Genomic DNA, 25,465 nt, shown 5'->3' on the forward strand with positions numbered 1-25,465 from the left:
CGCAACAGCCACAGAACTGGAAGTAGAACACTCAGAAGACAAGCCCCCTCCTCCCTTCTAACAATGAGAAGGCAATTTATGAAGGCTTTCAAATGTAGCTGATGAAAAAGACAGACCCATCAAATAGAACCTGTAACAAGGACACCTGCACTTTATTTTTTTTTTTTTTGGGGGTGGGGGGGGGAATGCAGGGGGCACATCTAGCTTCTCCTGTGGATATTTCAACTTGGCAATAGACCCCATGGGTCATAAAGGTTTGTGTCTAGGAAATTAAGTCCGTTGGTATTAATGCTTCTAATCTTATATGTGTGGTGGGGAGGACAAATGGGATTCACTAAACAGGTTATAGAGGATAAGCACAGTACTAAGTGAGATTCTGGGGAGAGAAGAACGGAGTAAAAAAATAATTAGGTTGACATAACATATGGGAAAGAAACATTTAAATGGGTGGAGAGAACTGGGAATGGACACAAAGCAATATAAGATGTCCATTCTAGGAACAGAAAACAAGAAGTGAAGCCAGAAAGGGGGGGGAAAAAAAAAAAGCTGCAAGTCAGCATTGAAAAGTTACTATATATAAGTAGCACTATATATGATGTGCTGTCTGTGTGTTTTCAGAGTTACGTCTGCTTACTTTTCAAACAGAACTGTTTTAGTCTTTTGTTCCTATTACCACAGCATAACAGACCATACTAGGAAAGCAAGCTGGAGTCTAGTCTCACTCAGCAAATAAACCGCTAGCCAAGTTCCAAATGTCAGCTGGAAATCCCACACAAAACTCTCAATGGCAATATAAGAGGCAGCTGAACTCTCAGAACAGCTTGAGCCTGTAGGACTGCTAGTTTGCTTAAGTTTTCAATTAGTAACTGAGAGCCAATAGCTCGATAACAACTTTGCTCAAACATAGAACCTCACATGTTTACGCTGGCTCTTTTTCAACGTAACTTTAAACGATCTTAACTATAGAATCACAAGTAAGCGTACAGTAGGTAACTATCACAAATCTAGTAACACACATTTTGATATTAAAAGGTAAGAGTTTCTCACTTCTTACCAGCTGAACCAACTTTGGGCTGTTTACTTCAAAATTTGAAATCTGCTGAAATATATTCAAGGTGTAGGAAGTTTTGTTATAAACAACCTGCAGTTTATAATTTACTACATCAGCATCAAATCTTCTGTAATTATTTTAATCAAGACCCGTATTTTACATATACCTGTTTTTCAATCATGGCCTATTTTCACACAAATTACAACATGTCTTGCCCTGGCACTATACCAGGACAGTGGGACTTTTCGAATGGGGGGTGGGTTACTTTTTAAAAGCAATATAAAGTCTACAAATTGTTCTTATAGCACAAAACAATATGACCTTAAGTTCAATTAAATATAGTGGCAAGGGCCCCTCTTACAATGGTCAGTGTCTGGGCCAGCAGCCTTCCCCTTATGCCGGGGGTTTGGGCTTGCGCACACTTCTGGGACTCCCTCCCCTGCTGTCTCTAGCTGTAAAATTGTTGGTGCTGTTTAGATCTCTCTCTGCCTTGCCTTCGCTCTCCTCTTCTCCTTTCTCGCTGGGTAGGCTTCTATCAGTTTCTTCTATACAAATACAGAATGAGTGCTATTGTTCTTAATTTAAAAGCAACTTAAAAATTAAACCGCATCCTTTTACTAGTCGTAAGATAAACAACATTTATTCATAATAAAGCATAGCCAAAACACAACCTTCTTCTGAAACAGGAACCTTGCGCTCCCCATCTAAAAACAGTTCATATCAGTGTTTCCCAAACTAATTTGGCCATGGAACACTTTTGGGTTGGGAACATAGTGATGGAACACAAACATGCTGGTTCAAGAGAAGAGGGAGAGGAGGAGGGTTTCATGCTGAAAAAAGTGTTGCATCGAATGCCCAAAATTCATTTAAGAGAGTTTTTAGATGCCTTTTATTTTACAAACAAGAGATAATTATCTGAATGTCCTTCTGATGGGAGGAGGATGGTTAGCAACCCTATAATTAAGTATAAACAATTAAATACAAACCCAAAGCAAAATATCAATTAACAGCCAAAAGAAGGGTGGTTAGTGTTGTTCTTTTGTATAAAAGCAGAAAGGACAATATTGTTCAAGGCTGTCCTTCCTTAAAGCTTAAAAACATTTTTAAGAAAAAATGCAAAACAAATTAGGTGGGGAAAATATTCTTTATAAAACTTATTTTCACATAAAACTACTAGAAAATAAACATAAGTTACATTTGACAGTTTGTTTGTTTGTTTGTTTGAGCAGCAGAAAGTGTTTTGGATCACAAATCCAGTTAACATTAGCAACGATTCTTAAGAGCTGGACCCACACGTCAGGTGCAGCAAAATGTCTATTCCTACATTTTGTTTTCATTGAAGCATAATGCAAAAAAACCCAGTTTCACATTAGTATGTTGTAACAAAGGGAAGGAGCATTCAAACTGTACATTTCACCACACACTACAATTAGACTGCTCCAAAACTATTTAGTGGAAGTTCATTAAACTTTTGCTTCACAGTTGAGAGTCTGAAATCAAGTCAACTCTCATAATCTTGCACTACCAAGCCAGCTGGCTTGACTGTAATTGCAAATGGATTTTGAACCCAAGCATTATCATCCTCTGGCAGAGGGGAAACTATTCTTCAAGAGCAGAGCGCAAGTGATGCAGGTGCTGTGCAATGCCACTGCAAATATCCTCATTAACTATTTTAGAATTCATTTCAATCAGCAAGTCACTAGGCACAGGAAAGCAGTGAAAGTTCTTCTCTTCCATGGATGAGGTCCAAAATTCCAGTTTCTTTACCAATGATGAAGTTTTCTCCATTGCAGAAAAAATGGTCACATTTTTTTCCTTGCAGTGACATTCATTTCATTTAATTTTGTAAAAATATCTGGAAGAAGATGCAAATCTCAGCAGCCACAAGGAACTTGTCAAACAGTCACAGTCAAAACATGGAATCCAAGAAAATCAACAGTTCACCAAGAAGTTCAAAAAGTCTTACAAGAACTTTGACTCATGATAGCTCTTTTTCTACATATGGAGGTGAGGTGGATATATGTTGACTACCCATTTCTCAACACAAAATTTTAAACAGTCTGGATTGGAGTGGTCAATCTTTAATATAATAAATAATTGGCACCGTCTCATCCAGCACATTTTTCAGAGATGTAGGTATTTTTTTTAACTGTGCGAGTGTGTCTGTGTAGAACACAATATCTGCAGTGCTTTCTAGTGCCACACTTTTGATGTGTGCTACAACTCTCTCCATTTTATCAACCATTGCCCTGGCACCATCATGACACACATTTTTCCCAACTAACTGATGTTGTTTCACAAAGTTTTTAATGCAGCTGAATCTTTCTTCACCAGCTGTGTTGCTTTGCAAAGATTGACATTAGCGTGGGTCCTCTTCAATAGATCTACCAAACCTATGACAGACAAATGCAAGCAGCACAACAAGCCCCAAAATGTCAGTGGGCTCTTCTAGCTGCAACAAATACCCATCACTGATTTCCAGTCAGCAAACCTGCTCTTTTCCTAGGTCAGCAGCAAGAGCTTTCAAAACACATGCAACAGTATTGTTTGACATGCAACAGTACTGTACTGCGCCAATTTTTTTTAGTATACTTCTTGTTAAACATGATGAGTGTTTCTCCACTTGTATGCACTTCTCTGGAGAGCACTATACGACAGCTTATTTTGTGAGATGCTTCTGTTGCACTTTTGTTGCCTGTTTTAGCAATCTGAAACATCTAGAGTTTACAATTTTCAAGTGAGTCAAGGTGTCGCTTGAAAAAACTTGAAGATATTATTCAGCATGGTTGGTTTCCAAATGCCTTTGAAGTTTAGCAGGGACCAGAGAACTGGTGCATAATATCCTCTTGCACACCACACACTGAACATTTGGACTGTCTTTTTTTTTCCAACGCACGTAAATCCAAATGACATAACTTATACTTTTGTTTTGGTATCCTACCTGCTGCTATTACTTTGGTGGGTTTTGGCAGGAATTCTTTCATCATGAACAGCTCGCTTCCCAATTTTCAAGCAATGAAAGGCTGTGATTGTCCTTCCTCCCTTTACAGAATCCTGATATTTTGCTCTTCCCCCCCCGCCCCCATCTGCAGTCGGGGTACTAGAAGAACTGACTTTTTGTTTCAGCGTTTCTTCTTTCAGACACAGTTCAATGGGGGATGAGTTTAGTATCAATATTTGGAAACACTAATTCTTCTTACAAAAAATATAGATATCATGAGACAAACAAAGTAAAATACATGAGTTCACAGGGCAAGCACCACTAGTACACTAACGTCGGCCTGACGTCCTATGCCAGTGCCATGTGATCTTCTCCTGTGCCCGGTGTACCTTCGCCCCTGCTTTGGCTCAACACACAATTTCTCTGATCACAGCTGGTGCCGAAACAATGCAAACCGACTGTGGCTGTCCCAGCATGAGTCACACAACTATATTATTATGAGTGCATTATAAATATTAATGTACCAACAACCTAAATACTGTTCAAATGCCTTAGTATTTTTGATACAAACAATTTCATATTTAGCATTTTAGAAGGAAAAACACTGCTAGCATCAAAATTTTTTCATGGAATACCTATTCACATCACACGGAACACTGTCTGGTAAACGCTGGTTTATACTATATAGAGAATACTTTTAAATGGCTGCTTCTGATTACAGCTCTCCAGGACGGGGAATTTCTTTTATACCACCGTCTATGTTAGGATGGGAAGGAGAGGGAGTGGGGAAAGAGACAAATGTGTTTTCACAAGTGTACTCTGACATACAGAAAAAGACTGTTTTACCATCTAAGGTTGGAAATTCAGTGTGCTCAACACATTCCTACAAATAACTGTATCATATGTAGATTTCAGCACTTAAAATGCGAGTTACAAATACAAATCCATCCTCTCAGCAGCCCTGTAAAGTACCTATGTTGGCTTAAATCAAGACTGATTATATCAGCATGCCTAAAGCACAGATGGAGAATTATGAAAACCAAAGTTGTACTGCACTTTGAAAAAAGTGATTCTAAACAGCATCCAGAGTTTTCACTAAGACAATGATTTTCACAGCAAACGTGGTCTCTTTACAAGCAAAAAGGTGTGTACATGTTTTTCCTGTCTGCCAATCTTGTGACTTCAACTTGGGATCATTCCTTTTTGGAATCGTCATCTTTACGAAAGGTTCTACAAGCTGGAGCAGGGTCTCAGTGACATCAATACAAACTTATTGCAATATGTGGGGGGCTGCAAAAGAGTAAATGATTGAAACTACAGTAAACTGTTTCTATGATGCGCAAAAAAACCCAGAATCCAGCCCACTCCCTTTTACAAATAATGCGTCACAACAGTAAGCAGAAAACTTGAACATACCCACATGGAGCTGATCTGACCTGTGGTGCCACTTTTAGTCACACTTCAAAGCAGAATCACACTTTGAGTTTCAACATATAAAGGTAAATATTAGGCAACTTACAACAAATCACAGTAAATACATCAAGAATGAATGCTAAGTACAAATCTAAAGGGACAGGCAAAAACTGTCTCTTGTGAGGCAAAGAAGCTTCTTCAAAATTTATCTTCAGTAACTTGGTAAACCACAAACTTCGAAGACAAAGACTGGAACGTAGAAAATGTCAGCAATACCTCATTTAAATCTAAATGCATCTTCTTGCTCAGCCACAGGGTCAGAGGTGTAACACTTTATGCACGGTGAAACTAAAAGCTGGCATACATTTGAAAACTCACAGGGGGAGGAGGATAAAATCAAAGAACTGTATACCGAATTACTACCTAAGCCTTTATTAGTCAATTTACAGTGGGATGCTCAAGATACAGCAGAACCTCAGAGTTAACACCAGAGTTACAAACTGATCAGTCAATCACATATCTCATTTGAAACCAGAACTACAAAATTGGACAGCAGAAGAGAGCAAAAAGAAAGCAAATAAAATACAGTACTGTGTTAAACTACTAATAAAAAGAAAAAAGGAAAGCAGCATTTTTCTTTTGCACAGTGTAGGAGAAAGAAAGAGCATGAAACATGGGCCTGGTGTAAGTCCTGAAGCCTGAGCCAAAGTAAGCAAGAGTTATACTGTGAGTAACAGGCAGGCCCTGGCAAAAGCAAATGTTCGCCTGCTAGTCAGTGTCCAGCATTATACTGACAAAACATGTGGAACATGTAAATACATTCCACCAGCACATTACAAGGACAACCCAACCTAGCACATGATAAAACGGTTTGACAAAAGTGACGAATATTCTTTCTGCAACACCAGGAGTGGAAGCACAACAACAGGTGGTGAATAGGAATACTTTGTCTGAAATGACAGGAGAGTACAAGGGAGGGTTGCTTGCTTGCTTGGACTGAGACCTTGATCAACAGATCTCATCTTCTACGATGACACTGGTGAGCGACTAAACCAATTCTTGACTGGCAAAGCCAATTACAGATGCTACATAAAAAAAAAGATCGCCGGCTGCAGGCACTGTAAATTCTTTTCAGGTCCTACTTCCTGTAATGCCTGGATATGCTAATTCTCAAAGGATTTGAGAGTCCGTACAGTGGTTTGCCACCAGGACAGTCTGTCCTGAACAAGATTTTCCACATCATTGGGAGATATACTGCATGACTTCATGTTGGCCTTCAAGATGTCTTCAGAGTGCTTATAGTGATCACCAATAGAGCACTGTCCATAGAAAATCATCTTTGGTATCAGTGTATCATCCATCCTTATAACATGACCATGACCATGCCCATGACACCACACAGTTAGGAATCTGGTCCCACCAATTCATGTGGGCAATCTTTCTCAGACAGCACATATGGAATTGATCACATTTCAAAACATGGCGGCGATATGCTGTCCACGACTCTAAGTTATACAGCAGGATATTCAGGAAAACTGCCTTATAAACTGCCACCTCGGTATAGAGTTTAATACCATGGTCATTCCATAGGCATTCGGTCAGTTTTCCAAGGGAAGCACTGGCTTTGGCTAATCAAGCAGATACGTCATGATACACGTTTATTCCATAGGACAGTACAGCTAGAGGAGGTAACAAACGTCATTAATATGTAAGAGGATACATGAGGGTGCACATCATGGATTGTTTGTCTCAGTCTATAAATGTTGGCGTACCTCAGCTTAACTTTTTGACACAGCCTAGGCGGCAGTGTCACAATCCCGGCAATGACTGAGCTGATCCATTGTTAGCGTGTACATACATGTAATGGTCTGGTAGAGTCTGCTGACAACTCTTACAGTACCTCATTTAATAACAAAACTGACTCAGGTACCTTTGGGCTTTATCTGATTTTGTGGTCTTTGGGGGCTCCTGAAATCTAGCACAGTAGCCATCTATGCAGGACTAATGTAGCCACACAGCCAAGAAATTCTCGTCACTGATGGAGCAGGAGACTGGTCAGGATACCATACTGATGACTTCCAAACAAGAAAAGTTCCAAGCTGTATTAAGCCAATGTTCAGTTGTAAACTCATGAAAGAACAAACGTAACATTTGTTCAAAGTTACAAACATTTCAGAGATCTGACCCACCTACATTGTCAAGGTGTTCATAACGCTGAGGTTCCACTGCTGTGACATTGCCCAATTTACACGGAGACACTGTTGACCCGCAGTCAATATGATCATGTTTTTCGTTCACTGAAAAAGCCTTTGGCTTTCTACAACAGGAATAAGTGAAACTAAGCACACTAGTCAAACTTATTTTCACCAATATCTCACCTTCAGTTTGAAAATATTAAGTCAAGTTAATGTTTAATCATTTCTACTGTACCTTATAACCCTGACTTCAAAATTTTCAAATGGCTTAGATCAGGCATGTCCAACCCGCGGCCCTGGACAGCTAGTAATGCAGCCCCACAAGATCGTAAACTTTCAACGTTATTATGTGGTTTATATACATTAACTATATTATATATTTTATATGCAGCCCAAGACAATTCCTCTTCACTCAATGCGGCCCAGGCAAGCCAAAAGGTTGTACACCCATGGCTTAGATATTGCAGCCAAAGAGAATAGTCAAAGGGTACTAAAGATTGGCAGAGACTGGTGATAGTGCTGCCTGGCACAGAGAAAAGCGCTGCATCCCATCTGTTCCAAATATGCAGAAATCCAATTAGAAATGCAGTTTATTTTCAGAAGACTTCTGAAAGGTGACCAGCTAATGATGACACTAATCTACCCTACAATGCAACTTGTAAACGCACTTGGAAAAGGTAAACAGCATATTTGGAATAATTTGCTCATGTTTTAGGCATTCTTTATGCAATAGTGAACATCTGATCACAGAATTGGTGTGATATATAGGAAAGGCTGGAAAGTCCAAAAATTTTCAGACCCATCGTCTTTCTACACTTCAACAAGAACAAAAAGGTTCAACACAAAATATCCAGCAGTCCTGTAGCGCGCACACACTGGACTTATTCATTTTTCCTAATCAAGCTATTCAAGAGGCACCACAGCAGCATTTGTTTTGTTTGTGCAAAATAGTAAGTAGCATATGGCAAGTATTTTATTGCTTGTGTAAAGTCTGCCTTTGAAGGACCTGAATTAAATAGGTGCTAAAGAACAAAGCATTTTGGAAATTTAAACAAACTATATAAAACCACATCAACTAAAAAAAAAATATGGATCACTACTGTGGGGGAAGAGAAAAAACTATTTAAAAAGGGAATCAAATTAATTTGATCTGGTGTTTCTGATCAGAAAAGACCTTTGTGAGTGGACATCTGTACTGTCAGGGATTTAACTAAAGCTCTGTTTACTTACAGAAGAAAATAGCTAGTCCTGGTAGGGTCACATGCTGTTAAATGAGATGGTAATTCTATGCTGTGAGACATGAATAGTCCATCCAAGGCAAAAAAACAGTTTTGCTCTTGCGCCAAAAGTAAAAGCTGCATTTAAAAAGCACATTGCTGGCATGACGATAGCCAAAACAACCCAAAGCTTGACAAGATAACGTACCCTTGAATGCTTATTTTTATTGATTTAGCCATAACAGGAAATTATGTACAAAATAACTCCTCTGAATCAAAAGCTTAGAACTTGAAAGACATCAAGTCACACCAAAGAGTGATCTTAAACACTTGAGAACACTACCTGTTCTGTACAAAACAGTATTTTAGAAATGAACAATATGTACGCAGACTCAAACATTTCATTCTGGCTTCTTGTTCACAGAAAATCCTATTTGGTGTTAAAAATTTAAACTTTTCAGTATATATTTTCTACATTTAACACAAAGCAAGTAAACTATTCAAAGTTTAGCTGAAGACAGAACACAACTTAAAAATACTGCACTTACAGATTTAAAGCGCCTGACATGGCAGAGTCCCTACAATAAAGGCTGCCACAATGCTTTAGCCATTGTAATCCGTAGCATCACTCTGGAGGTAGATTAGTTTTTTTCTGTGCCCTTGGCCTTTTGCAGTCAGCTACCCTTCTACAGATTAAAGAACTAAGTTCTATAAGAGTACGTTACCCAGACAAACAAGATAACCAATTTAGTTTGATTTCAACAGAAACTCCATATTACCAAATTTATAAAGAAACAGCTATAAAAACAGAACATCACGCAAATAAAGGAATTTTATGGGAAATGCTGCTACACCAGCAAAAGAAGTGAGCATGCTGAAAAGTATGTGATCTTTCCTCATGTGACAGGTGAAGAGATGAACAACGCACGCTCATTAAAGATGTTCCAGAAAATGTGCGTGCAGTACCAACCCTTTGGCTGTTCAGCATTCCTCTCCTGTGGACATCTACCTTTGCATAAGATTATTTGTTGAGTATAATACTTATGTATTAATCAAGAAATACACGGTTCTAAATATCAGTTTCTGCTACTCAAACTTTTTTTTCCTATTACAAGGATATTTCGAGAAAACATTTTAAAACACACATTCTCCGCTCCCCCGCCCCCATAAAAAGGAAAACAAGAAAAAAAGAACACTCTTCATTTCCTGTTCTCTTCAATGTAAATAACACTGCACTTATAACAGATCCTTTCAGATAAATTCAAATATTGATTTATGCGCAGTGTTACTGTCCGACTCAAGTCTTGAATACACGTTCATTACCTACTCTGATCCACAACGGTATCATCAACATTTAGCAGCAATTCACTCCAAATGGTGATAGGTATTTCTCAAGATCTGGTTATTTTTTAACTAAAGAACACCATTTTTTAAAGAAAAATCAATATTTATACAGCTGGCAGAACTCATATTGGACAGACTACACACCATCTGTCTCAGCCATCTTGATAGAAGTTGAAATAAAAATGTATCGCCATTTTATGCTATTTTTCCCCATCAGACAGACACAATTAGAAGCGACTAATAAAACTTAAGCAATTTCAGAACTTTCACAAAACCAAGCAAGTATGCATGTTTCCATCAGTCCAAAATATTTATATATAAACTAGCAGAATTCTCATTAATTATACAAGCTTGGTTGAAGATAGATTTTATATGTAATCTCTAAGGAAAAAAGATCCTCTAGAAACTAGGATTACTCTCAATAAAAGGAAAGCTCCTTCCTGAGGTATACTTCCCAACCTGAACCACTAATGCTTCAATAAAAACCTACTTTTTACCCAGAACAATAAAATTTTTAAACAACTTTCTACACAGTTCAAATCTCATCTAACAACATAATTATATGTATGCTGGTAAGTCTCTCAATGCCAAAAGATGGCAGTCATAATATATATCCCTAGTGAAAGATTGATGGGAGAAACTCTATCAACTTATCTTACTCTTCTTATTGGGGTAGAGTTCAGTGGCCAACTACAGATCAATTTGCAGTCGATTTGGTGGGTTTTCACTAGATCTGCTGAACCAGCCCCAGGTGGCTCAACCTCAGCGTGTTGATCCCCACTGTAGCGTAAATGTAGCCTTGGTCTGTAGGCACCCTGAGTGCTCCCATATACCTAATTTCAGAGCTGCATGAAGGTCTCCTTTTAGCCTACTGATGCAGCTTAAATTTGCCAGCTCTTTTGAAGGTCAGGGAGAGCACTCTTATGAATATAGGCCTACAATTACCAGAAGAAGGTTCTGTATGGGGAGCCAAACAGTGCTTAAAAGGTTAAAAGCTCACCACAAGGGTTCCCCCTAAATCATCGTGTGGTAATTTACTACTAAGACAGCAGCTTTGCTAGTGCCTGCTACAAATCCTGTGGAGGCAGAACTTCTGGACAGAAGCTAGAACAGAATAAATTTTAAAATGATTGAACCATGACTGATCCCTTTAGGGTTGCCTCCTGTATCAGCCAAGCAGAATGGCAACCTATTGGCAAGGCTGGCTCGATATGCACTTGAAAGATAGCTGACCACAAATGAGAACAAAGAATATGACTGCAATGTGATCTTCCTAAAATTAACCATGTACACACAAAGATATAAAAGCCTTTAGCAAACATAAATACATGCCTCAGAAGTACATGAAGTTCCAACTGTGAATTTCACACATAAAGCTGGTATTGGCTGGTGTTATCTTAAGGACAAGGCAAAAATGAATCTGTTTATACAACTGAAGAACAGGTGGTAGGTATATTTCATTTATGTATTGAACATATAAGCACAAAACCAAAACCATGTCTCCAAAGTTTCTTCACACGCATGAGGCCCACAGCTGATTCTTCTGTGGATTAGGGGCCTCCAACCCAAAAAAAGGTCCCCCTGCTTGAAGTCTTAGGCCTTCACTCATCTGGGGAAACCTTGTCCTCAACACTGAAAAGTACATGAACTAGAATGAAATGTTCAACTCCTCATCTAATATAAACCACCACATAAAAAATTCTGACTGAAATATACACAATCTCTATTGTCATCTGTGTAACAGTTTCAGTTCCAGAAAAAAGGGTTCAAATTGGCTAACCAGAGCCATGAAAACAGGGGAAAAAATAAACACAGTATATTACCCATTATATCTCTCACCCAACAGAGCATTATCTTATTTTACAAGTGTGGCTGCGGGTACCACCCTAGCACTGGCACTGAAAGGGTTATCCCCACCCTAAGAGCAGAGATAGCTGTGCCCCCAAGACCCTGCTGGGCATGAGTCACTTGAAAGGCAGCTATAAAAGGAGTAACTCAGCTCAGTCAGGGGGACTAGGGCCAACACAATTCAGCAGTCAGACTGCAGTTAAAATCTGTTATAAAAAACACCCCAATTACATAAGTTCTTCTTTCCCTTCCAATGATGGCATAATTTAGCTTCATGTAGACCTGGTTTATTTTCACTTAGCTAAGTGTGCCTGAGTGAAGGTTTTGCTGGGTTTCTTAAGACATTCACCACAATGGTGCACCACTTCCTGCACAAACACTCACAAGGCCCTACCCACAGAGATTAATAACCACACATAAAAAGAAAAGGAGAGCCACAGAATTCAAATTCAAAGCACTTATGATGCACGCATAAGTGTACAAAAGTTGTTCATCAAGGATGCCTATTCCACACAACATCATTCCATGACTGTCATTATCAAACAGATATACAGTAGGAACTACTTTACCAGAATGCCACTCTCAAACAATATAAAAATATGTATGCCTCTTTTCCAACAGTAACTACACTATTCATAAACCATCTCCTATACATGCACAAGGTATTAATGGTAATAACCAATGGCTCATGCTACTTCTGCACATACTTACAGAAAAATCAATTTTACTATTTTACAAACAATGATTTTTAACTCAGTGAACCTACTAAATGCTTTGAATAACTCTTAGTAAATTGTAGCACAATTATAAAAAGGACAATATAGTGTTTTAAGTGACAAATGCATGGCCTGGTTTAACAGTTATGACTCACAGGAGGAGGGAAAAGGCAAACCGGTCTGATAGAGATTATCACCACAACGTCAATTCAATAATAATCCCAACAATTTAGCCATAAACATGGAACACAAGATAAATACCACTAAGAGCAGCCCACAACTCGGGTATGCTTGCCATAAATGAAGACATACCATCAAATATCATTCCAAGTCTTAAAACAATTTAAAAGAGCCATTTTCAAGACAAAAATCAATTGAAGACATATGTATATACTGCTGAGTAAGATAGTCCTTTTTAGATATTTACAGTATATTTTCAAAAATATAAAAAATCTAAAGTATTCTTTCTAAATCTTAAATACCTAACTCCTAAACACCCTCATTACTGATGCCATGCCACAGGAACAAGGTACTTTGGTTATACCTAAACATGGAGGCTAAAAAACCTCTCATTTAATTTACAGGGGCTGCCAAAACCCTTAGCCTCTTAACTGACTTACAGCCTGGACAGTTTTGGCACCTAAGAATAAAACACAAGATACAGTATTTTTCTTAAATGACAATACAATTACCATTATCTTGAGCCCATAGCAAAATATTCCATGTTTCAGTTACCTCTGTATAAAATACTTCTAGCTTGGGAAAATAGTTCTTAGGAGCACTTGTAAGCTCTTCAGTGAATTTGAAGGGAGAGCACAAATAATAAACCTACTTAATTTACATTATTTGTGGTATTCATTTTGTGCACTTCTGTTATATTGGACAATGAAAATAAAATGAACTGGCTCTAGTCCATTTACTATGTACTAACACAAGCTGTAGTTGTGGGTAAGGTCAGAAGAAGAATCGCAATGGAATATCTGCAGTAGAGAATTTGTTTATTGAACATTATTCATACAGTATAATCCCTCGTTTATGGTGCATGATGTGGTAGGAATGCTAAGAACAAATGGAAACAACTGAAATAGGGTTGAAAATCCCACCCATGCACAAGAAACTTCCCAACACAAAAGCCTAGAAGGCTGTTAATTATTGCTGCACCTTTTTCTTTTCTTTTCAAAAGAAAGCTACATTGATACCCCTCACAGTTATGAAAAAAAAAATCTTCCAAATATAAAGAAATTAGGGTTACCATATAAAAAAGAGGAAACCCCTGAGATGTAGTTAATTTGCACCCGCATCTACCAACTCTCACTTTATTACTATACCATAAAACTTCAATACAACATGAGCTGGTAGATACCGATACAGAAACTCTCTCTCAGGTGTGTCCTCTGTTTTCATTTGTATCCGTACGTACCAACTCACACTGTGCTAATGTTGTATAATATACACACTATATTAATACAATGTGAGTTCGTAGATACAGATACAAATACACTGCCCCTCAAGCGTGCCCTCTTTTTTCAGCTGTATCCATATCTACCCACTCGTTGCATTAATGTTTTATAATATACATAGTATATTAATACAACAGGAGTTGTATTACTTTTAGGGCCGCATATCATGGCCTCACAGAAATATCAGTGGGAGACCACATAAATGAGAAGCAAAAAACCCCACAAAACACTCACTGATCTTGCCCCTGACTGAGACCTCACTCCCCTCATGGATTCAGGGTTCAGTGTGCAAGAGGCGGGTGTTGGGAAGCAGGTGTGGAGTCAGGGCAAGGTGGAGGGTGCAATAGTGGGACTGTGATGGGTGTTTGGTGTCTGGGTGGGAGGAAGGGTGCAGGACTTAGCTGGGGTTGGAAGATCTGGATGGAAGGTAAAGGGTATAAGCGGGCTGGGGGCAGAAGTGGGAAGGAGGTTCAGGAGCAGTCTGGGGGCGAGGGGTCTGGACAGGTGGGAGGGTGCAGGACCAGGCTGAATATGGGGAGGTCCTGGACAGGAGGCAATGCACAAGTGGGAAACAGGGACATCTGGGCAACAGAGTGGCACTTAATTCCACAAGCAGACGCCGCTCCTCCCCCTCTCCCCCCACTGGGGGAACAGGAGAGGGAAAAAAGTCCCATAGGGAGGATTTTCTCCTGTGCTCCCAGGCAGTGCCACCACTGCTCTGATAGGTCAGAATTCCAGCCAATCAGAGCATCGGGGAAGCCTCTCTCCAGGCTCCTCTACACTGCCATTCCCCCAGCCCTCAAAGATAGAAACGATACACTCTAATTTTCTGAAAATAGGTAGGGGGTGCAGGAGTCTGCATGTGAGGGGGGTGAAGAAGGTACGCTTAATCCTGTATACAGCATGTTTGTGGTAAGTTTTCCAATGCACTTTCAAAACTCACCAAAAGATTTCCAAGGTTGAGAGTTTTGGAAGCTATATGCATTACATGAAATTAGAAGGTTTTTAAAGAGGAAAATGACAGTGAATACTAGGTAAACCAAAAAAAGTCTGAACAGAGATAACTGGCTGTTCTCTGAGACCTGCAGTACAACCTCCAAAAGATGGATAAGTGAAGATAATGCTAGGATTTGTTAGTACAGTAGGAAAAATAATTGTGATTAGAAAAAATGTGCAATCACAAGTGTAGCATTTCTTGGATCAGCAAAGAAAATTCTGGATCACAACTGTGGCTTACAGATTAGTCTAAGCATTCTTTGCTATTTATAAGTGACCTATAAATGCATTATATTATGCAAATTTTTTGTGGAAATGGAAATCCCAAATAATTAAATTCTTGGTCATCACTTACATAGTCTTCTATGAACTTAACTTTAGAACATCATGTAGACTGAGTACTGAACTGGGTATAATCTTCAGAGCACAAGATAATGAATTCAAATAGCTCTGGTAGTCTTTGGAGCAAGGTTGTTTGAAAAATGTATGTACATACTGTGCAATATCTTTTTTGAAAGAAAAGCAGAGATCACTACTATGTGTTTCCCCATTTTTATTGGCGGAATAAGGCTTTTCTGGTGAGTGATGTTTATTTGTATACCATATCCTGTAAGGCTGCATGTTTGGAGATGTGTTTATGAATTTAAGTTTAGAAATTCATTTATTGCTCTAGGTAACCTTATGCCTATTTTTGCTTTAAGTCAGATTATTAAAAAAGTCTGAATTATTTGAATCAGAGGGGCAGCCAAGTTAGTCTGCATCTTCACAAACAACAAGAAGTCCTGTGGCACCCTATAAACTAACATCTGTTAGTCTGTAAGGTGCCACAGGACTTCTTGTTGTTTTTTAATTATTTCAGTGTGGTTTGGAAATTTAAGGGTTTTTTTTCCATTAGCATTCATCATTTTATTTTCCTGTTCAGCAGAGTTAATGCCTGCTAAAAAGCATGTTACCATATTAGTTGATTGGTTGGTATGCTAAAGAGTAACCCAGTGGGAGAATTTAAAAAGAGCAAACATTTTTCAAGATGTATAAATTAAAAAGGCTGGTTTCTGCCAAAACACTGGTCTTTCACATATTTCTCCTCTTATTTTTAAATGAAATTAAATTACTTATTACAAATTTGATATCTCATCAGATCATTTGATGATATGAGATTTTTAGGGTGTTGTACCAGTGCATGCAAGGAAAAGCTGCTTACTTACATGTTTACCCGATTTTGGTTTTAAATAATACTGAAGTAACTGATCTTTCATGAAGTATGACTGATTAGCCACTTTCTATATTTGAAGTTTAGCACTCCCAAAGTTGTAAAATCTGAATACCTGGCTTCATAAAAAACACTACAATACATCAATTCTTCCAGCTACCAATTTCCACAGAGAGACCTCAATGATAGCAACTTAAAAATCTTTGGATAAGAAAATCAAATATGTATTAACCACATACTTCAAATTCTCTGCTATTAGCAGATTAATGTTGTCAGATTTATCACAATGATCTACACATTCTCCCATTTTAGAACCATTTCCGTACTTTGGAATAAAACCACAGTCACTGAAGAGCATCAACTGGCATACAAAAATGCTGCCAAACAGGTCAGCGTGAGTGTCTCTCTTTCATACTCCATTCACTGTACTGGCTGCTCATCCAATATTAGACCAAATTCAAATTGTAGTTTGGGCCAACCCCTAAGATGCCACAAAGGTCTCCATAACAAAGACCTCCCGAAACTGCAGCAGTCAAACACAAGATGAAATTGTAGAACAGCAATTCTCAACCAGAGGTAGACAGATATCTTTCAGGGAATAAGTCAACTCATCTAGGTATTTGCCTGGCTTTTACAACAGGCTACTTAAAAAGCACCAGCAAAGCAACTACAAATTAACATTTCATACAGTGATTTGTTAATACTAGTCTATATATTATACACTCAAATGGAAATACATTTTAATATGCACTGAAAATGAAATTAAGCTATTGCAGTGTAATGCTAGTCCCCTCTACACGCTCCTGAAAATGTGAAAAGTTAGCTCTATGCATGGACAACTTTGATAAGGATGGTACAGATACTAGATTGAGAAGCCAAGAGACCTGCAAATCTTCAGATGTAGATAAAAAAAATTGTATCTAGAACTCTGCAAATTTGCAGATATCCACTGTATATCCACGGGTAGCTGCTCCGTTGATCATTTTTTAAGGTGCTGATACAGTGGACCTCCAACTTAAGTGGGAGTTGCAGTGTCACAATCCCCACCTAAATCAAATTTCCCATGGAATGCGGGGAGAGCTGGGAAACCGACCAGCACATCACTGGTCAGTTTCCTGGCTCCCGCCAATCTCAGAGCCAAATGTAGCTTTTCCCCAGTTTTTCCCAGCTGAGCGAAGCTGGAGAGAAGCTGCAGCAGCATGACTGTCTGTCTGCCCAGCTTCCCCCAGCTGGGAGAAGTCACACCGACAGACAGCGTGGCTTCTCACAGCTGGGGGAATCCGGGGAGAAGCCACAGCAGTGCAGCTGTCTTTCTCCCCAGCTCGGTGAAGCCACCTTGGGCAGACAGCCACGGAGGCACAGCTTCTCACAGCTACGGGAAGCAGGGGAGAAGCCATGCCGCCACAGTTGCCTGCCACGATTCCCTCAGCTGGAAGAAGCCAGTGGGACAGACAACCATGGCGATGCAGCTGTCTGTGCGCCCTGCTTACCCCAGCTGGGGCAGCCAGGCAGGCAGACAGCCTCAGAGCAGCTTCAAGCTGCACTTAGCTCACTTAAATGCAAGTTAAGCGCAAATCAAAGTCATGCATTTCGGGAATTTACTGTACCAATTTTATATCCGCATAGGGCTCTACAGAAGCCTTTTAACCAGGCTAATTATATCAGTAGTTTATTAATCGAAGATGTAACATTTTGTGAGAACAATACCCAGATAAACTCTCAGTAAAAATGGGTGCACCTTGCACATGAAAAAAAATACAAACGAAATACTGAAATCATTGATATTTTGATGTGCACAACAAGGCTATGGTCCATGATGAGGGCTCTCCTACATGCTATAGTGTAACATAAATAATAAATGGACACAATCATCTCATATTTACAGGGACAACAAATAATCAAGACGGGCATTACACAGATGACAATAACTGAATTACCTCTCCACACTTCCTCAGCTTTGAAGACTCTTCTCCCACACCCAAAAGACAGTCAGCTTCAACACATACATTTTACAAAGTTACTTAAACATATTTATTATCAAAGTATGGTTGTGATTAAATAGCTTGAAAAAAGGGGAAACAGTAATGGTAGACTGCTGTACACAGTTCGCTTTGCAACTGGCTATATGCTTTGCTGTGTCATCACACTAATTGAAATAAAATCCTTTTCCTAAGAAACGGTTCATCATTCTATGGCAACATGAAATAAACAGTGTGATCTCTTCTACAGTGACACCATTTTAACTGTTCCTTCTACACTAGTTACACCATTCCCTCCACCCCATCATCTGCTACAGTAATCCCACCAATATCTCAAACTGGTCACAGCTATTAATCTAAGTGACATTCCGAAGTAAACAGGCAAAAACTGTTCCTATGTGGGGGAGAGTGTATGAAACTGGGGTCCCCTGCGTTTCTTTTAATGACTGTAAGGTATCACGCTGATGAGAGTTCTGTAAAATTCTCAACAGGTGCCAGACTGTTAATTCTACTTCCCCCCTCTTCATAGCCACATCTTTATTTGATTGCACCTCCTCACTCCCCAATAGTGATCTCATTCGGATGGCCCCTTGCCATGCTCCAACACTGTCTGTAACCCGCCACCAGCCCCGCTCCCCTCCTGCCACACCTATCCAGCCCGTGTTATTCCTCACCCACATCTACAACCAGCCCATCACGCCATCTCCCTAATTTGACCCTATAACTGCTGCCAACGCAACTGCCCAAATCTCACTTGTTTCTTCAGTCGCTGCCTCGGATCTACCCCCGCCCGTCACTTGCCAAGCGCCCTGCACCATTATTACTGCTCTGTCTCCTCCCCACCCCCGTCTGCTGTCACCCCCAGGGCCGCATCTCTGCTCACCCCGCTGCCCACAGCAGCTCCGCGGGGGCGGCGGGGGAGTCACGCCCGGGGCGCGCGCAGAGATTGCAACCCAGCCGTACTGCAGCGGGTCGCGCTTGGGCCAACAGACCGGCTACATGGGGGTTTACAACCCCCGCAGCTCTACCGCCTCCTCTGCCCGCGGTAACCCGCCCGGGCCGGGCACCGGCGCGGTGATACAAGCCCCCGGCGGGGCCCCCGCGGCTGGGATTCAGCCCGGGGAGCGCGGCCGCGTCCCCATGCCGGGGCCGCCTGCTGGAGCCGGACCCGGACGGGTCCCCCGCAGGCGGCAGCGCGGTCCCAGCCCGCGCCCCCGCGCACGCGACCCCGCTGCCAGCCCGCGGGGAGAGGCGCGTCAAGCCCCGCCGTGGACATTCCCGCCGCCCCGGGCAGCGGCGCTCCCGCCGGCACCTGGATGTAGTTGGTCTCGCAGTACTCGGCCACCCGCTCCAGGTTGGTGTAGCTGTCGAACAGGGCCCGGCGCCCGCCCGGGATCTCCTCCTCCAGCAGCATCTGCAGCTCCGCCATCTTCACATCCTCGCCCCCGCCTCGCCGCCGAGGCCCGGCCGGGGGCCCAGAGAGAAACACCCACCGCGCCGCGGCGCGGGCGCAGCGCAACAACCGGGCGCCCACCGCGCAGGCGCAGAACCCGGGCCAGACATCTCCCTCTCCCTCTCCCTCTCCCTCTCGGCGCCCCTCACGCGCGCACACACACTTCCGGTTCATCCCGGCATGGGGACGGGGGGGGGAGGCTCTGTGACTTCGTCCCCTCCCCCCAGCGGGGGCAGCCAGCGGGAAGGGGAGGGGCGCCGGGGACAGCTAAGGGAGGGGGCGCGGGGGGATATCTGAGGGCGGGGGTGGCGAGGGCGGGCTGGTGGGAACAGAAGGAGGCCATCTGGATGTGTGGGGCTCAGCACTGACAGCTGGGCTGGCGTGGGGGGGAGGGTAAAGACAACAAGGCCATTTTGCCTCTCTCTCCACTTGCATCTCCACAGCATTTTCACACCTCGCCCCCAGAAGGGTTTTCCTCACACGCCAGCCGTGCACCCACCCCTGCCCGGCTGGACCCTGCTACAATATATTGCCATTGGTGAGGCCACATGGGCAGTACTGCATCCAGTTCTGGGCCCCCCACATAAAAGGGATGTGGATGCAATGGAAAGGGTCCAGCGGAGGACAAAAATGATGACGGGGCTGGCGCGCATGACCTAGGAGGAGAGGCTGAGGGATCTGGGCTTGTTTAGTTTGCAGTAGAGAAGAGTGAGGGGTGATTTGATAGCAGCCTTCAACTTCCTAAAGGAGTTTCTTAAAGAAGATGGAGAGAGGGCCATCCTCAGCAGCGAAGGGTGGCAAAACAAGGAGCGGTGGTTTCAAGTTACAGGAAGTGGGGGCTAGATTGGATATTAGGAAAAAAACTGTTTCACCAAAGCTATGTCGACGCTGCAGAGCTCTTCCATAAGAAGCCCTTCTGGAAGCTCTCCAAAAGAACGTTGTTCGAAAGAGAGCATCCACACACAAATGTGGATCAATAGAGTGATCTGCTCTTTGAAAAGAGAGCATCCACACAACCCAGTTTCTTTAGAAAGAACGGGCCAGGGATCGAAAAATCAGGTGCCATGAGGACTGCTTCTTCGAAAGAAGGGGCCTGAAGAGCGTGTACACATGTTTTCTATCAAAAGAAGCTTTCGAAATAAAGCTTTCTTCCTGAAATGGGAGCAGAAGAGTCCTTTTGAAAGGAGTGCCACATTCTTTTGATTTATTTTCAAAAGAATGCTTCTTATGTGTAGAAGCGCTACAGGATCCTTCAAAAGAGCCCCCTTCTTTTGAAAAATCTTTTGAAAGAACTTGCTTGTGGAGATGCAACCTAGAAGGTGTTGCAGCACTGAAATGTGTTACCTGGAGAGGTGATGGAATCTCCATCCCTAGAATTTTTTAAGTCCTGGGTTGACAAAGTCCTGGCTGGAATGGTTTAGTTAGGGCTGGTCCTGATTTGGGCGGGGGACTGGACTAGATGACCTCCTGAGGTCTCTTCCAGCCCTAGGATTCTACGGCTACATCTACACTAGCCCCAAACTTCGAAATGGCCACGCAAATGGCCATTTCAAAGTTTACTAATGAAGCGCTGAAATGCATATTCAGCACTTCATTAGCATGCGGGCGGCCGCGGCACTTCAAAATTGACGCGCCTTGCCGCCGCGCGGCTTGTCCCAACGGGGCTCCTTTTCGAAAGGACCCCGCCTACTTCGAAGTCCCCTTATTCCCATGAGCTCATGTGCTTCATTAGTAAACTTCGAAATCGCCATTTGGGTGGCCATTTCGAAGTTTGGGGCTAGTGTAGACGTAGCCTACATGTGCAGTGGAATCTGTGATAGGTAAATGCATGTACAATTATACAACACAGCCTTTATTTCAGAGCTTGGGTTGGAAATCTGGGACTTGAAGTTCAAAAAGTTTCCAACACCTTCATTCTCTGTTTCTCTTTAGGTTCCAGCACACATTCATAATAAATTCAACTCATTTTCCTAGGAAAGCTAGGATATAATCCTTAAATAGAAGATGCTGTGTAACAAGATTAAGTACAGTTATTACAGTTAAAGGCCATGATTGTCTAAATATATTGCAACTATATGCTGTTTACCTCAGTGTAACACTGTAAGACTTGAATATTTCCCTACTAATTTCACAAATAAACCATTGGAGCCAGTATAATCTAAGTGCTTCATGTGACTGGTTCAGTCATCGTCTGAGATCCCCTTGTGACTATCACTTGGTGTGCTGAAATACCACTGAGCCAGTCTTCCTGCCTTCATGGGCAACTCTTGAATGGCTGTCCTTCAGAGTCAGACCCGTCCACCTGCTCTAGCACTGGCCAAGAGGAGTCACCGCCCTCAGCAGTGTTTATACAGACCCTGAGATAAGATCAGCTTTGTGAAAGTCAATTAAATGGACTTACCACAGCACCCAGGTGCACAGCCCCAGTGGGACCTGAACACCAGATAAATCCACCTTAGTCTGTATAAAAATTTGTACAGAGCAAGCTCACATTGTCTGCTCTCTTTCGTATGTAAAGAGATATGCACAGCTGTCTTCCACTTAAGTAACAATTATTTACGTTTATTAATAAACCAAAAGTGATTTTATTAAAGTGGGCTTGAAGTGGTTACAAAGAATAGCACACAAAGCAAAGATAACTAAGCAAAATAACACACACCAGCTAAGCCAAATACACGAAAAAACTGTAAAAGGCAAGATTTTGCCGTAATCTCATCTCACAAACTGGAACACCTCCCAGGCTGGGCTTGAATCATTCCCACATTCAGTTGGGTTCCAGCATTCATCTTGGGTGATAAGCAGGGGTATCCTGGCATCCAGGAGCCACCCCATTTGTTTTCCCTTCTTTATGTAGTTTTTCCTCCAGGCAAGCATCCTTGGGTTCAGTTTGTACTTTCTCCCTGAAGGTGAGCAAAAGTACAAGGACCAAGATGAGTCCCATTATCAAATGACAATCACATGTCTTTGTAACATCCCAGAATCTATGAGATGGTAGCAGTATATCAGGACTGCAAGAAGACAGTTCTACCCTATTCAATAGTTTCTTGGTAATAGCTATTAGCTCTGTGTCTGACTTCTTCCTCATCATTTCGAAGAGCTGGTAATAGTCTTCCCCGCTCCTCTAAAATTAACACATTGACTGTAGATATATTATCAATATTCCTTATTTCAGATACAAGAATGGTACGTCCATACAAATGGGGAAATTATATTCAGCAGATTAGAACTTTTTAAATATCTTACACAGACTATTTGACATAAAACAGCTTCCAGTTATGCATATTTATATTCATAAGAATATTTCCATTTCCATCCATCATCACATTTCATACTCACCTTTTTCTATACTTTGCTGCTCACAAAATTATGCCCAAAAGGGAAACAAATATAAAAGAATATATTTAAGACTTTGATTAAAGATTTAATATTAAAAATCTCACTGTATTATACACTGACATTGAAAAGTATACATCACTGAGCGTGTCATCAGAAATTCTAGGACAGTACTAGATATTATTTTACAGTGATGACACCCAGTAATTTCTGAGTTATGGAAATTTCAGAAAGCCAATGTCAAGCACTTTGTTCAGCCACATTTGTGACAATGTACTTAAGACTGGAGTCAATGCTACTATTCCCGTGCTTACGTAGTTTGCTGAATGGTGGCTTAATTTCTGCCCCCTCCCCTACCACCCTTTAGGTTTGTGACTTAAGCCCTCTGAGGAACTTCAAAAATACCGTTTTCTTTACTAAAGAATTTATACCTAAATTTCCCTTGTGTGAACGTCTGACTGCAGGCTGCTGGCTAAATTAAGTAACCGTAGCACATCAGTGTCAGGTGAGCAGCATATGTCAGGAACAGCGATACAATTCCACACCCATTCATCTCAGCTGGACTTTTGTAATTGACTAGTGATCATCAGAATCAATCCTTGCGCATTGCATGTGACTACTCCTCAGTTCTAATCGGAAGAAGAATAAAATATTTATTTTGTATGGATCCCACATTAAAAAAAAAGCTACCGGGTGAGTGAAAGGGTAAATTCTGAGCCACAACCGGTGTGCTTTTCTTTTAATGTTGAGACTGTTTTACAATCCAAAGGACACTCTGGTCACAGCGGAAGGATTGCCTTGTAGCTAAAGTCTTGGCTTTGCCACTGAGTTACTGTGTGATTTCCAGCAAGTCACTCAATAGTTACAAAATAAAAGTACCCATCGCTCTTGAATGATTCAATTCTAGATCATTTCTCTTTAATTTGCCCATAACATTCCTTTTCTGGGCACAGCACTCCACCCCACCATACAGAAAGTTAGGAAAACCACCACCACAGAAGCATTTCATCTTTCCCAGGAGAATTTTTCAAGACAGGCATCTGAACAGGGAGAAGAGTGAAAACGAGGGTGGGTGACACATATCATCCTCCAATTACCCCATGTAGCTTCTCCTGTGAAAGTGGCTCACCCCCCCCCAGGCAGCATTACTGTGATGGGATGCAGTCACAGAAGACCACTTGGGATGCTCCTCATTGTTCTAAGCATGCCATTAACAACTGCCTTCTTACTCCCTGAGGCTCCCCACCACCCTGCCCTCCTGAGCTGGTCTACACTGCAGAGTTGTGTCAACAGAAGAGGTCTTCTGTTGACAAAACTAGGGAGTATCCACACTACAAATGTGTTCCGTCGAGAATCTGTCGATCGAATGCAGCAGTTTTCCCAGCAGAGTTCTGTCTTGACCATACAATAGATTCTGTCAATAAAAAAATAGTGTAGATGCTGGGCTGGGGGGGGCTCTGTCAACCGAGAGTGCTTCTGATTCACCAGGCTGCCCTGTTTGCAAAGCTTCTGGTTGGCTGTTCTGTCAACAGAGGGCAGGGCAGTCTGGCCACTCTTTTTCAACAGAGGGCATTAATGGAGGAGCCTGTATTAGGTGTGGACATGTTGTGTAGACAGAGGTTCTGTCGGGAAATATCTGTCAACAGTGACTTCTGTTGACAGAACTCTGTAGTGTAGACACAGCTCTGGGCCATATTGTCTGGTCTTCCCCACCCAGCGCACACATGGGGTTACCACCCCTTGTCCCCACAGACCAATGCAGACACTGATTTACTCCAGCTCTGGAAGGATGTGGTTGTAGGGCAGTGAACCCATGAAACTGACCCCCAAAAGGGATCAAGCCCCCAAATAAATCTGTCTCTATGCAACAGATTTGCACAGAGAGGGCTCATCAGGTGAGCCCCCTTTGTCAATCAAAGGGAGATATACATATTGGTAGGCTCCCCAAGTAATAATTTCTTATACTTGGCTTGTCTATAAACAAAAGAGTTTTATTAATCAAAAACAGTAGGATTTCAGTGGTTATAAATAAAAGCAGACAGCTCAAAGTGAGCTACAAATGAAAATAAAAGCAAAATGCATAGTTAGTTGTAACTTTCCTCAGAGCATACAGATTCTTAGCCTAAAGAGCAGTTTCCATGTCAGTTAAAATCTTCAAACTGGAGATGTTCTTTTTCTCTGATTTGGGGCAATAGCCTCTTATAGTCCATTTTTGCTTCTTAGTGTATGTCAGGCAGATTTCAAAGTAGGCTGAAGACAAAAGACTTCCTATTGCTTAAATAGATTTCCCCACATGGTGGTCAATCTTT

At 41.5% G+C, this 25,465-nt stretch overlaps 1 protein-coding gene across 4 annotated transcripts in view; it reads right to left on the bottom strand.

Annotated features, from left to right (window-relative positions):
• Positions 1-19,918, bottom strand: part of ABI2 (abl interactor 2) — an 86,468-nt gene extending 66,550 nt beyond the window's left edge. The window contains exon 1 of one of the 4 annotated variants that reach the window (XM_075001991.1): positions 19,683-19,918. In XM_075001991.1, the coding sequence (XP_074858092.1) occupies positions 19,683-19,799 (117 nt within the window). In that variant the 5' untranslated portion in view covers positions 19,800-19,918. The remainder of the gene's footprint in view (positions 1-19,682) is intronic. The other 3 variants (XM_075001990.1, XM_075001993.1, XM_075001992.1) reach the window with 3 other exon arrangements.
• Positions 19,919-25,465: the final 5,547 nt, after the last annotated feature.

The sequence above is a fragment of the Carettochelys insculpta genome, chromosome 8 (genome assembly GCF_033958435.1).
Source record: "Carettochelys insculpta isolate YL-2023 chromosome 8, ASM3395843v1, whole genome shotgun sequence".
Lineage (NCBI taxonomy): Eukaryota > Metazoa > Chordata > Testudines > Carettochelyidae > Carettochelys > Carettochelys insculpta.